Genomic DNA, 15195 nt, shown 5'->3' on the forward strand with positions numbered 1-15195 from the left:
ATGGGTAGTGCTATGATCTGAATGGTAGTATCCCCCCAAAATTTGTATTACTGGAGCCTGATATCCAATTTGACAGTGTTACGAGGTGGGGCCTTTGGGGGAGTGACGAAGTCATGAGAGCGCCACCCTCATAAATGGGATGAGTGCCCTTATAAAAGAGGTTGAAGAGAGCTGCCATGCTCCTTCCACCACATGGGGACACAGCAAGAAGGTGCCATCGTGGAAGCTGAGAACAGTCCTCACCAAACACGGGATCTGCTGGCACCCTGATCTTAAACTATCCAGCCTCCAGAACTCTGAACAATACATTCATTTTCTTTATAAATTACCCTAAGGTATTCTGTTACAGCAGCAGGAAGAAAGCAAGGTGCTGAAGAATCCGAGTAGATGCCAGCCTCATCTCAGGGCCAGAGCTGGAACTGAAGAAGCCCTGCTGGCCCCTGGTGAATCAGGAGAGGCTGAGGGTATCCAGGAGGGGCAAAGGCCACTACCAAGGCAGTGGCCAGGCACCTGGGGTACTTGGGGCAGCACTTAACCATGAAGTGGCAGCTCAGTAACATATCTGGCTAGGTGGGAGCTTTGATGGGCTCTGCCTCAGAAGAAGGTAGTAATAGCTTGGACTTCACAAGTAAAATGCTTAGAAGGGCCTGACTCACATTACACACAGTGGCCACTTTCATTATTATATGCAAATCTAGCCTTAGATCACATCTGCGGTCTGGCATGTTGAAATGTCATCATTTTTTTACAACGTACATCCTTGCTCTCCTGCTGGCATTTCATTTTTAGTAACTTATCTATGTTTCCTGTCCCAGAATCAGTCATGGTCCATCCTTTTCTTGCTCAGTAATATCACAACACCCAGGCTCTCCTAGGCTACCTCCATTTCTCCAGACAATAGTAAGTGCTTTAATTTTACATTTGCACATTCCCACATTCCAAAACGAGTTGCTGACTTACTTTTTCACGCTGACTATTCAATCCAATCACTAATAGCAAATGCTAGCTCAGTCTATCTAAACTTGGAAGTGTCGGGCTGGGCACAGTGGCTCATGCCTGTAATCCCAACACTTAGGGTGGACCATGAAGTCAGGAGTTTGAGACCAGCCTGGCCAACATGGAGAAACCCCATCTCTACTAAAAATACAAAATTAGCTGGGTGTGGTGGCGCATGCCTGTAATCCCAGCTACTCCGGAGGCTGAGGCAGGAGAATCGCTTAAACTCGGGAGGCAGAAGTTGCAGTGAGCTGAGATCACGCCACCACACTCTAGCCTGGATGACAGAGCAAGACTCTATTCTCGGAGGTAGGGGAAGGAACTTGGAAGTGCCTTTAAAGGAGCATATATTAAATTAAATGGCCTCTGAGAAGCCACACAACTTGGGCTAAATTTCCTCACCTGCAAAACGGGTATAATACCTGTCAGGATGATCTCTCAAAAACTGAGTATCAAACAAATTAGCTTAATCATTATGAAAGAACTTTTAAAACTATAAAGAGATGCAATGCTGTTATGATCATCACCAATGCAACATGGATAGAATTTCAAGGAATCTAATATTCATCCACTCAACAAATATACTGAGCACCTATGACTTTGCAGGTTACAATCCAAGGCCTGGAGATACAGCAGAGATAAAACACACAAATGTGGCCTTCCAAGGTTTACTTTCTAATGAGAATCACCGTATAATAAAAACGTAAATATAAATCAATAAAACATTATGTAATTTATTTTTGCTAGATGGTCATAAGTATGTTGGAGGAAAAAAAAAGAAGTTTCCAGGAAGGACAAGTTTGTTATTTTTAAAAGAGGTGGCCAGAGAAGACCTCACCAAGAAGATGACATGTGAAGAGGGAGCTGAAGGAAGCAGGGACCCAGCAACATTCTGTTTGGGGGAAGAGTAGGGAGACAGAGGGAACAGTACATGCGAAGGCTCTGAGGTGGGAGCTGGGTGCACAAGGAAGGGGACAGTCTTTGAGGGCCACTACAGGGAGGTCAGCTCTTATTTGGAATGAGATGACCTTACTTAACTTGTGTTATGTTACTTCATTAACACATTTATGCCTAGTGTTCCTTTACTGGAACGCTGAGCATGTGGGAGGTATTTATATCCTATCCTACTGCTAAGGTCATCACCAAGGTCTGATTTCCAAAATTCAAAAAACTGTAACCTCAGACATAAGTGGAAACAGACTGGAAAAGTGCAGAAGTATGGCGATGTCAGGAGGCTGGAGCATCATCCCAGGCAACAGATAATGAGTGGTGCACATACGAAGCCTTAGTTATATACATGATCAGTGGCCTCCCTGAAATGGAATTTCCAAAGGTTAGAATACCTGATCACCAGATACAATTAGTAATAAGTGGTCTCAGCCAGGCGCAGTGGTTCATGCCTATAATCCCAGCACTTTGGGAGGCCGAGGCGGGTGGATGGCTTCAGCTTAGGAGTTCAAGACCACCCTGGGCAACATGGTGAAACCCCGTCTCTACTAAAATACAAAAAATTAGCTGGGCGTGGTGGCACATGCCTGTAGTCCCAGCTACGCAGGAGGCTTAGGCACAAGAATCACTTGAGCCCCGGAGACAGAGATTGCAGTGAGTTAAGATTGCATCACTGCACTCTAGCTTGGGCTACAGAGTGAGACTTTGTCTTAAATAAATAAATAAATAAATAAATAGTCTCTTCAGGTAAGATCACTTTTTACTTACAAGACCTGAACAAAACAAAAGATGGAATGTGAAACAAACTGTTTTCTCCTCCATTTTAAAAACACAAGACAATTCAGGCATAAGTGTGTTTTGAAAAACAGCATATCTAAAGCCTTAGCTAAAACTAAACTTCTTATAAAGATCTTACCTTTTAGATTCAACTAGCTCAAAAGCATTTTTCTCCTTTGAAATGATTTTAAAGTATCTGCCTTGAAACAGCTTGTAGAGGGCAAGAGTCCCACTTCCAGTCCCACAGCAGCTGTGAGCCAGAGCTCAACACCCACGTCCCCTGCCCTGGTCAACGGTGGTCTCCATTTTCACTATAGAAATATCCCATCACTAAGGCATGAAAGATCTCTTTCGCTGAAGGGAGAGGGATGAATTTCTCTGAAAGAGCCATCTCATCTCAGACCAATGAAAATAATAGTCCTGTGAATTTTGTTATGCCCCGTCTCACTGGGTGGAAAGCATTACTCTAAAAAATAACCATGAGTCTCTTGAGGTTAATGTAAATCCATCCCCCTCCCCCCAAACCACACTGTCATAGTTCTCAGTGGAATTACAATCAGTTATTGCATAGCAGAGAATGGTCATTCTCAACCAATGTTCAGGTAAAGAAAACCAGGCATTTCTCTTTATCCCACTAGTTTTAATGACTTTTATTCCAACTTTCATTCCTTATAGCACTGTATTTATTTAAGCATATTAGTAAGAAACAAAGATTACTCTAATTCCAAGTAATTTTAACTATTTTTAGTTACCACATGCCTACTGTATTAAGAAGTTTATGGAAACTAAGACAGACACTGTCCCTGTGCTTGAACTTAAGCCAGGCTTTCCAGCTTCATTCACTTAGAGCACACCCCTTCAGTCTCCATGTCAGCAGCAGCCAGGCCAGTTATTCAGCACTGACACCTGTCTCTGGGGTCAATAGTCTTGCTCATTAAGGGGAAAACAGTCATTTCTTCCTTCAAAGTGATTTTAAACCATTTGCCTAAAAAACAAACTTTGTACATACCACTCCAATTTTTAGCCATCTTGAACATATTTGCAGCTCTGGTATACATTTCACAAGCCTCTTCTATTCTTGTGTTTCCTCTGAGAAAAAGTTAAAAAATATGTTACATTTTAACAACCATCCACATCTCTAATTCTCCCTCCCTCAAATGATAACCATTTAGTATGTACTTGCTATGTGCCAGACAAGCATTCCAGAATCTTAACCTCTGTTTAAAGGAGATACTCTTACTATCCGTTTTCCAGATGAGAAACTGGGGTGTTAAGTGGTAAAGTAACTAGCCCGAGGTGACATGGAAAGGATAGCTCAGAATTAAGACTCATACACAGGGCAAGGCATGATGGCTCATGCCTGTAATCCCAGAACTTTGGGAGGCCAAGGCAGGCGGATCACCTGAGGTCAGGGGTTCAAAACCAGCCTGGCCAACATGGTGAAACCCCACCTCTACTAAAAATACAAAAAGTAGCTGGGCATGGTGGCAGGCGCCTGTAGTCCCAGCTACTCAGGAGGCTGAGGCAGGAGAACCACTTGAACCTGGGAGGCAGAGGTTGCAGTGAGCTGAGATGGTGCTACTGCACTCCAGCCTGGGCAACAAGAGCAAAACTATGTCTCGAAACAACAACAAAAAAAAAAAAAAAAGAAAAAGAAAAAAAAAAGACTCAAACACAGATCTGGCTGACCCTAGAACCAGAGGGGTTACAGACTAAAGATGTTACTCTGATTACATCTTTAATCAGAGTCCTTCCCATCTATAAAAGTTGGAAGTTTTATATCAGTCTGAGTAGTTAAAAGTAGGTTTTTCAAAGGAGATTAAATTTTGAAGGATAAAGACATCTTTTCCCTGTTATCTCCCAAGAGTTCAGCATTATGTTTATTCAGAAGCCACATCAGATGAGAAAGTGGCTTTCTACATTCTACAGCTGTATGATGTCAACTCTGGTAAGGGCAAGTCCTTCTCTAACCTGGAGGAGGCCTCAGGGTCCAGCCCAGTATAGAAATGCATTTTGCAACGCCCTGAGAAATGCATTTTACAACACCCTGAGAGAAGGGTACCTCCACTGTTGCTTGAACATACATAGTTCTGCAAAGTTCTTCACCAAGCAGCTGACTCCACTGAGGGACAGCTCTAAGCTACTTGGAAATTTCTTTTCACATAAAAGCCAAAATTATCTTCCGTAATCCTCCAAGAGTTAACTTTGCTTTTACTATGCTAAGGTCCCTCCATGAAAGACGTTTATCTTGTCTATATACAATCATAAAATAACCAGTGGAAAACTGAGACACAGTAGACTCTGTACAGTACATATAACAAGGAACTCAGTGGGGTATGGACATAAGGACTCAAGAGACAGGAGAGGTCGAGGCTGACACTGGATGCTGGGCCTGGTATGAACACATGTACATGAAAAAGTGCACACACACGTGCCAGGAACTCCAATAAACTCCAAGCTCCAGCAGAGAAGCTTGCAGCTCCGTGTCAACACAAGTCCTAGTGCAGAGCAGAGGCTGGGCATACAGCAAGGCTCAGGTGTGACTCAGACCTTAGGCAATAACTACCAACAGTTTGGCCCTGGACTAGTTCTTTAACTCCTTCACACCTCAGTTTTGACATGTGTAAATTGAAGATAATATTATGTATACCTAGGAGTTACTATGAGGATCAAAAGAAATAATCCGTATACAGCTGCCACTGCAGAGCTTCACCCAGAGTAGGTACTCAATCAGAATGGTTATCATATCTAGATCCATGTATGGAAGGCATAAAAACCTTTGAGAATATTACATTGTTATGTCTCATAAGGAACATGTTATCTAGAATAAATGCAAATCAAAACCACATATGTGATACCACGTGGCTCCTGCTAGAATGGCTAGGATGAGCTACTGTCTTGTCAAAAGACAGAAAATAACAAGAGTCAGGGAAGACATGGAGAAGCCTTATATACAACTGGGAGGAATATAAAAGGGTGCAGCCACTTTGGAAAATGGGTTGGCAGTTGCCCAAAAGGTTAAACCTAAAGTTACCATATAACTGAGCAATTCCATTCCTAGGTACACACCCAAGAGAAATCAAATACTTCCCATCAGGGCAAGGAGCCTCATGCCTATAATCCCAGCACTTCGGGAGGCCGAGGCGGGAGGATCACCTAAGGTCAGGAGTTCGAGACCAGCCTGGACAACATGGCGAAACCCCATCTACACTAAAAATACAAAAACAATTAGCCAGCATGGTGGCGCATGCCTATAGTCCCAGCTACTTGAGGGACTGAGGTTGCAGTAATCCAAGATCGCACCACTGCACTCCAGCCCACCAGTCTAGGCAACAGAGCGAGATTTTGTCAAGAAGAAAAGAAAAGAGAGAAAGGAAGAGAAGAGAAGAGAAGAGAAGAGAAGAGAGAATGGAAGGAAGGACGGACACATATCCACACAAAAACTTGTATGTAAGTGTTCACAGCAGCATTAATCATAATAGCTAAAAAGTGGCCAGGCGCAGTGGCTCATGCCTGCAATCCCAGCGCTCTGGGAGGCCGAGGTGGGCGGATCACTTCAGGGCAGGAGTTTGAGACCAGGCCGGCCAACTTGGTGAAACCCCCATCTCTAGCAAAAATACAAAAATTAGCTGGGCATGGTGGTGGGCACCTGCAGTCCCAGCTACACGGGAGGCTGAGGCAGGAGAATCACTTGAACCTGGGAGGCAGAGATAGTGTCACTGTACTCCAGCCTGCGTGACAGAGTGACTCTGTCTTGAAACAAAAAAAAGCTAAAGAGTGGAAACAACCCAAAAGTCCATCAACTGATTAACAGATAAATAAAATGTGGTATACACACACAATGGAATATTAATGGGCAATAAAAAGAAATGACGTATCAATACATACTACACTATGGTTGAGCAGTCACAGTGATTCCATTTATATGACAGGTCTACAGTAGGCAAATTTTTAGAGACAGAAAAGAGGTCAGTGGTTGGTAGTGCTATGTTTTGAATGTTTTTGTCCCCTCCAAAACTAAGTTAAAATTTAATCCCCAATGCAACAGTGTTGGGAGGTAGGGCCTACTGGGAGGTGTTCAGGTCATGAGCGCTCTGCTCTCATGAATTTATTAAGGCCACTAATAAAAGAGCTTGTGAAAGGGAGGTTCCATTTTCTCTGGTTCTCTCTTCTACCGTGTGAAGACAAAATAAGAAGGCCCTCACCAGATACCAGACGCTGGTGCCTTGATCTTAGACTTTCCAGCCTCCAAAATTGTGAGAAATACATTTCTGTTCTTTATAAATTACCCAGGCCAAGGTTATTGTGTTACAGCAGGGCAAAGCAGGCAAAGACATCTAGAGGTGGGAGTGTTGGGGAAAAACAGGTAGGTGAGAGAAAATGACAGCTACATAGTACAGGGTTTCTTTTTGGGGTGATGAAGATGTTCTAAAACTGCGGTGGTTGCATAGCTCTGTGAATATGCTAAAAACCTCTGAATTGTACATTTTAAATCAGTGAATTGTATGGTATGTGTATTAAATCTCAATAAAGCCTCTTCCCTAACACACACCAAAAAAAAATCAAAAAACAAACAAAAACCTTTGGGGACTATGTTACACAGTGAAAGATAGAATGGCAACAAGCCATACCAAACATGAAGTGTCAGAGTAAGCTACAGCTTTCTCTCACACCTTCACATCCCTTTCCCTCCACTTCAAATCTACACATTAAAAAAAAAAGAAAATAAAAATAGCTAATAAGTTTCCTAAATGGAAAATTCCTGACATGAAAATGTTCTCAATCTTAGCCATACCTCCCTTGGCATAAAGTCTTGCTACTTTCCTGGGTCTGGTTTTTCTAAAGAGTACTGGGAATCTTGAACTGTAATTATAGTTCAATCATTCTTATTAAAGGTTTCTAAATAAAACTAGCTTAATTAAAAGGTATTTTATCCACTTATTTTCAGAGACAGATATAGCTAGAATTAACAGACTTCCTACATTATTCTAGGTTTTATGCTAGATACTTCCATGTATGTTATGTCATTTTCATTATTACAACCATGAAAGACACTATCTCCATTTTACCGAAGAGAAAATGGTATATAGAGGTCAATGGCTTATCCAAGGGATTAAATTTAAGCCAAGGTCAGTAGTGTACCTGACACTTGACTTAAAGTTCAGTGATCTTTGAACCTTGCTAAACCAAGAGATCCTCATGTCTCCTGAAACAGAATCACCAGAGGTAGCCTCACTTTACAAATCCATTTGTCATAAACTGACCATAACTTTAAAACTTCATGAAAAAATGTGCTTTTGAAATTACCCCTGATGCTTATTTTGTTTTATACGAAAATTAATTTTTTGTAAATTTATTGGACAAGTATTCAGAATTTGCATTCAAAGTAACAACTGTTATCCAGAGGTCTCACAGTGAGGCAGAAGATCCTTGGAAACAATATTCTGTGAGGAATCCATATTACACAGCGATGTAAGTTAAATACATGACACTGAATTGACATTAAGAAGCTAAACTGAGCTAAATTAACTACTGTTTTGTATTACAGGAATCTGACTTGGAAGAAGAAAACATTTACCCCACCGTTAAAGAAAACACTGCCCAGCTAGCACAAAACCACTGCCACCTGGCTGCCTGGTGGTTCACGCAGCTGAACCACCCCTGCATTCCAGAGGCAAGGCAGACTCTCTTCTTCTTGACCATACTGACTCAGGAAACATTTACTGAGATCTATATGTGCCAGAAAACACTAAGGAAATAAACTTCTTGCCCACAAAGAAGTCACAACATTGAGGAAAGAATATCAAGCTTCATGGCTAGAAGGGTCTGAGAAAAAGCCTATCAATTCCCCATGTTCCCTTGAGGAAACATGGTCAAAGCCACAAATGTCCCACCGGGAGCCAGTGAACAGTAGAGCTGTAAAAACCAATTCATCTTCAAATAATCTAAAATCTTGATTTCCCCCATCCTGAATAATAACTATTTCAGAGCATTGTAAAACTATGACAACCATAGTCCGTACTATTTTAAAACTGTGGGTGGGAGGAAGGAGACATCGTAGAATTGTGAGAACTAATGACACACATATCATGAGATGTACCTCAAAGAAAAAGGCTGACAACTCCTGAGGTAGAAATAAAGCTGCCTCTAAAATCACAAGATATTAGAGTAGAAATACCACAAAAAGTGACAGTGACAGTACTATGAAGATAAGCATGTAGAACCAGAGACAAAATTCAGCTCTAACATCAGGATGCCATGAAGGGGTGTTTCAAGCCATCCCAAAAGACTGAAAAGGGACTTGCCCAGTGTGGGGAGCCTGGGGGGATCCCCACAAAGCAGGGTAGCTTTTTTCTCATTATTTACCAGCAGTATCTCCTTAGCCACTAGACTGATGCTCTGAGGAAAGGAAGCAGCACAGGGCCTGCTACAATAACAAGGCTGACTGCTTAGTGTCTGGATGGAACAAACTGTCCACATTAATGTTTTAAGGTTTCCCATGTATGCCTCAAAATAATAAGCAAATGTAGAAAAAATCCAGAAGAGAGGAAAATTCAAAATCTGTCTAAAAGTGCCTCTGCCATACAGAACTACTCTGTGATATTATAGGCTCTATAAACAATTTATTTCCCCCTGATGCTTCACTTCTGGAATCTCCACAGATTCTACAAACTTGATAAACTTAACCCTGCCAAGACTATTCTATTTCAGGTCTTAACATATTTTAAAATAGTACAAATCTTTTATGTGATGCAAAAGTAGAGATTTCTTCAGTGGGGGAGACACAGAGGCCCCAGGAGGACATAAAACAACTGGAAGAGATATTTTCACACGTTCTCAACACAAAGAAATGATAAATGCATGAGGTGATGAGTATGCTAACTATCTTCATTTGATCATTATACAACACAGACATATATCAAAAAAACAAATTGTACCCCATCAATATGTGCAATACAATGTGTCAATTAAAAACTATTTTTTAAAAAAAGGTAGGAGGGAGATACTCTCCAGAATGCTAATTTGAATTCTTACATCAAAAGGCAGCATCTAAATGTTTCACTGTTCCATTATAAATCGGTAATGCAGAAGCCCAAGGTATGGTGGAAAGGTCCAGGGCATGGGCTTGAGTCAGACTACCTACAAATGACCACTGTCATTTATTTACCAGCCTTCAGTTCCCTGGAGCAGCCAGGCCTGTCTTGGCCTTGGAGAGAAAGAGAAATTCCACCAAGCCAGTTAGTACTGTACCACTAAGGGGAGCGCTGTCTCAGTGGCCTTGGACTTTTGGAATCAATTTTCTAAGAACTTTCCACTTTGCTTCTGCTTAATTAAGGACAAAAATCATAGATTCTCAAATAGAGAAAATAATCGGAGACATTTAAGGACTGTGACCAAAGTATTTCTGTTTAAGCACAATTTCCTGAAATAAAGCTTATGAGAACAAGTATAACAAAGAAAGCTAGTTAGACTTTATTTTGACAATAGTTTTCTAAAGCCTCAACTTTATATGGGGAGTAGTCATCTTTATAGAGAAGAAATAGGCATAGACTGGACCTATTAATAAAACAAAACACAGATATTTAAATACTTAAGATAATGGTAACTGCTAGATTAATTCAGAAATGACTGTTACACAACCTAATTTACCAAGAGCAGTTTTTAAATTGAATTTCAGTCTTTATAAAAATTTAAGCTGAATTTCAGTCTTCAGAAAATATTCATGAGACATGTGATTCCCAAAAAATCATGGTGGCTGCTTACAGATGAATATATCCACACATCCTCCAAAAACCTTACAGATCAACAAAAAGCAAACACCACCACCCATAATCCGTGCCCACAGCAAAAGGAGGCATTATTCAGCAAGCCTCCATTAAATATAATTGAGGAAATAAAAAATCCAAAACTACCAGAGCTAGCAACACTGCCCCTGCTGCCAGTCAGAGGGGAATCTGTGGACAGGAGAGGGGAGTTTAACCTGGCAATCGTTGTCCAGGGAAGAACTCTCAGCAAGGAAGTGCCCTACCAGGGTAGGCAAACACCCCAGACCAGGTGGAAGACCTGGTAGGTTAGAGCACTGCAGTTGGGAACAAATAGAGGGGCTTTGCCACAGGCAGCAGTTTCCAGAAGACACTGCTTCTGGGAGAGGGCAACTTAGAAGGTGGGGGCAACTCTATGGAGGCTTGGCAGTGAAAGGAAAGAAGGCAAGTGATGGAAATACATTCTTGATACAAAAGAGTATCACAAAATTAGAAGTCACGCCAACCCTCTATCTACCCCTCTACAGCACCATTCATTAAAGAAACCTCATTTAACTGTACCTATACAAGGCAGCATTTAAACTAAGAAACCCGTGAAGTCACACAAACCCCTCATCTCCTGTCACAGAAACACATGCTATTGTGTGTCCAAGAATCTCTGTCACTCTCTACACTAAACAGAAAGGAGAAACAGCATCCATATGAAGCTACTATATAAGAAAGAAGATCCTAAGTGAATTAATGCAGGAATAGAAAATCAAATACCACATGTTTTCACCTTAAGTGGCAGCAAAACACTGGATACTCATGGGCATACAAATGGCAACAGCAGACACTGGGGACTCTAGAGGGGCATGGGGGGAGAAACAGTTGAAAAACTATTGGGTACTATGCTCAGTATCTGGGTGACAGGATCATTTGTACCCTAAACCTCAGTAGCACACAATATACCTACCCAGTTAACAAACCTGCACATGTTCCCCCTGAATCTAAAATAAAAGTTGTAAAAAAGGAATAAATATTAAAATAAAATTGAGTCATACCAAAACAACCCCAAAACAAAAAAGAAACAAGAATTAAAATATGTTCCCTAAAACAATCACAAGGCACAGGAAAACAATTCCATATGACTGAAATATTATTAAACAGATATGAAAGTACATCATAAGTTAGAAATTTAAAAACTCATCATGGAAATACACACAAAAAAAGTAAGATGATGAACTCTTGTTTCAAATTCTAGAAGGACAGAAATAAAAAGACAAAATGATCTCGGAAATAAAATCTCTGTTATAACATACCTAGGGGGAGAGCAGATTCTACTGACAATAAGGAAAACTATGCAAACAGCCAAGAGAACAAAAATGAAGAGAAAAGGATCTAAGTAAAAGTGATACAGGATGGGCAAAGAGCCAATATCCATGTAATGTGAGTCCCTGAAGAAGGGAGGAAAAAAACCCACTTTCGAAATCTGAGAAAATTTTCTGGAAACAAAAGGCATGAATCTAAATACTGAACAGGCCTACATGTACTTGGAAAACTGACCCAGAATAGTCTACTATGAAACATATCCTAGTAAGATGACTAGATTTTATAAATGAAGAACATTTCTGGGCTTCCACATAAAACGGCAAAGTTACTTCTAAAACTAAGAAAATCAGGCTAAGACATCAACAGCAATATACAGAGCAAAAGAACAGTGGAACAATCCTTTACCGGAAACTCAAGGGGGAAAAAAGTGAGCCAAGGATTACACAATCAGGCCATCCATCAAGCACCCCCAGTGTAAGCCAGGACCCAAGGGATAACTAAGAGATGACTAGGAAACATAGTTGAAATGACTGGTGGTGTCACTGCATATGTTGTATTGTATATCTAAGACAAAATGTGAGGACGAGGGTAGAAAAATAATAGGGAAACACTTCTATGTCTGATAAAGTACAAACAGCTTTAAAAAAAAAAAAAACAGGCACATTAGAGAACAAGAGATGTAGAACATGCTCACTGAGAGGCACATAGGTAATAGGAGTTTTCCAGAGTAAACAAAATAAAAGGCACCTAAGTAAGGAAAAGGAGCTAAGGATATTTAAAAACATTTATAGCATAAAGGTAACCAGTAGAACAAAATTACAAACCTTTCTAAAAAGAGAAAAGAGATGACATGAAAATAGATGACAATGAAAATAAAATATACAGTACATATAGTGGTATGACAGTTAAGAACCAATCATATACTTGTCATTTTCAGATCTGCTCACAAAATAAAACCCAACTTTGTGCTCAATACAAGAAACACAACTAAAATACCAATTCCGAAAGGCTTAAAATAAAGAGATGGTCAAAAGTATACCAAACCAATCAAGCAGCTCTTGTTAGCGCTGTCGTAACAGCAAATAACCCTGATGTCTCCCAAAGGCTTCTCTCAGTCACTTGACTTGTTACTGCAGACTGGCTGTGACTGCTGGCTCTTTCTCCAAGTGTCATCATTCTCTACTGTGGAATGTACCACTTATCCGGTACATATACTCTTCTTAATTTCTTACGGAAGGGAAAAAGCCATGGCACAAGTGCCTTCCACTCATACTTTATCAGTCGAAGTCAGTCACATGGCCACAACTAGCAGCAGAGGGCACACGGTAACAGACGGCATGTATGATCCTCTTACATAATACAGTCCTAAGGAATGCAAATACAAGCAATAAGAAAATAGAGATTGCTACCCTGCAATGAGACAAAATTTGGGCTCAAAGGCCTTCAAGAAGCTCTCTTCATAATGCTAAAAATATAATTCATAATAATATTAGTTGTGAAAATCTATGCACCAAAAACACAGTAGCCCCCTTTATAAAGCAGAAATTGCAAAAGCTAAAAAAGACAGAAATACACTTATAAGAAAGCAGATATTAATATGCCCCTCTAAGTCCAAAACAGATCAAGTGAACAAAAAATACAGACATGAAAGACACAGACAATATAATCAATAACTAGACATGAGGGATCTCTATCAAAATTTGACAAGAAAATATCCACCTTCTAAAGTACACACAGGGGATTACAATCCCAGCACTTCGGGAGGCCAAGGCAATTGGATCATTTGAGGTCAGGAGTTTGAGACCAGTCTGGCCAACACGGTGAAGCCCCGTTTCTACTAAGTATACAAAAATTAGCCAGGTGGGGTGGCACATGCCTGTATTCCTAGCTACTGGGGAGGCTGAAGCAGGAGAATCGCTTGAACCTAGGTGGCGGAGATTGCAGTGAGTTGCACCACTGTACTCCAGCCTGGACGACAGCATGACTCTGTCTCCAAAAAAATAAAGTGTACATGGGGGCTGGGTGCCGGTGGCTCATGCCCATGATCCCAGCAGTCTCTGAGAGGTCAAAGCAGGAGGATTGTTTGAGGCCACGAGTTCAAGACCATCTTGGGAAACACAGTAAGACTCCATGTCTAAAAAAAATTTGTGTACCTGGACCATTCATGAACACCAACAATATATTAAGTGGCAAAGAAAATCTCTGATCATAATGAAAAAAAAAAGAAGTTTAAGTAATAATATACAAAGAAAGGCCATTCTGTCTATCTGGAATAAAACCCTTAAAAAAAAACCTCTTGGAACAAAGGGGAAACAAACTAAGATAAAAATATTGTATAACAAGATCTATAAAATACAACTGAAGCAGTTTTAAGAACAAAAGTATAGCCATGAATATTTGAATCCATACAAATAAAATAATGAAAACAGTGAAAAAACACCTCCCTAGAAAAATGAACCAGAGGGAAAAACAAAAGAAGCCAAAGAAAGCAATAAAGATAAAAGTAGAAGTCAGTAAGACAGAAAACACAAAACCAGTAGAACAAATCAATCAAAATATTCGTTGTTTAGGGAAAAAGAATCAAAAGAATCAAGGAAAAAAGGTAAAAAGCACAAATACAAAAATAAAGTGATAGAAGAAAATTACTAAAACAGAACATTTTTAAAAATCAGAAAAGACTACTATGCACAATGCAAATATATTTTTTAAAACTTAGATAAAATGAATTATTTCCTAGGAAAACACAATTTACCAAAATTGACATCAGTAGAGAAATAAAATTTAATTACAAACTCCAGAGACAAAAACAAGAAAATTATCAAAGAAATACCCATCAAAAGCCCCAATGGTTTCACTGTGGTATATTCTTAAACCTTCAAAGACTGGAGTCCAAAAAAAAAAAAAAAAAAGGAAAAATCCAAATTATTTTTGGGAGGCACCTGCAACAGCAATACTTCAAGCTGATAAAGACTACATACAAATGAACTGTAGATAAAACAATCCTAAATCATATATGTAAAAATAGAATCTAGGCCGGGCACAGTAGCTCACGCCTATAATCCCAGCCCTGTGGGAGACGAACCAGGTAGATCATTCGAGCCCAGGAGTTTGAAACCAGCCTAGCCAACATGCTGAAACCCCATATCTAATAAAAATACAAAAATTAGCTGGGCATGGTGGCCTGTGCCTGTAATCCCAGCTGCTCAGGAGGCTAAGGTGGAAGGATCACTTAAGCCTGGGAGGCGGAGGTTGCAGTGAGTAATGAGCACACCAGCCTGGGCGACAAAGTGAGACCCTGTCACAAATAAATAAATAAATAAATAAATAAATAAATAAATAAATAAAAAATAGAATCTAAATTTAAAAATATATTACAATCCTGAGAGATTTACTCCAAGAG

The 15195-nt window shown here is 40.1% G+C and overlaps 1 protein-coding gene across 7 annotated transcripts in view; it reads right to left on the reverse strand.

Annotated features, from left to right (window-relative positions):
- The window catches only part of LOC140708545 (beta-soluble NSF attachment protein-like), a 41052-nt gene that overhangs the window by 18055 nt on the left and 7802 nt on the right, over positions 1-15195 (reverse strand). For 4 of the 7 annotated variants that reach the window (XM_073007485.1, XM_073007486.1, XM_073007500.1 and 1 more), the window contains exon 2: positions 3731-3810. The exons of the other annotated variants lie outside the window; for them this stretch is intronic. In XM_073007485.1, coding sequence (XP_072863586.1) covers positions 3731-3810 — 80 coding nt within the window. The remainder of the gene's footprint in view (positions 1-3730; positions 3811-15195) is intronic. 7 annotated transcript variants of the gene reach the window in all.

The sequence above is a fragment of the Chlorocebus sabaeus genome, chromosome 2 (genome assembly GCF_047675955.1).
Source record: "Chlorocebus sabaeus isolate Y175 chromosome 2, mChlSab1.0.hap1, whole genome shotgun sequence".
Taxonomy (NCBI): domain Eukaryota; kingdom Metazoa; phylum Chordata; class Mammalia; order Primates; family Cercopithecidae; genus Chlorocebus; species Chlorocebus sabaeus.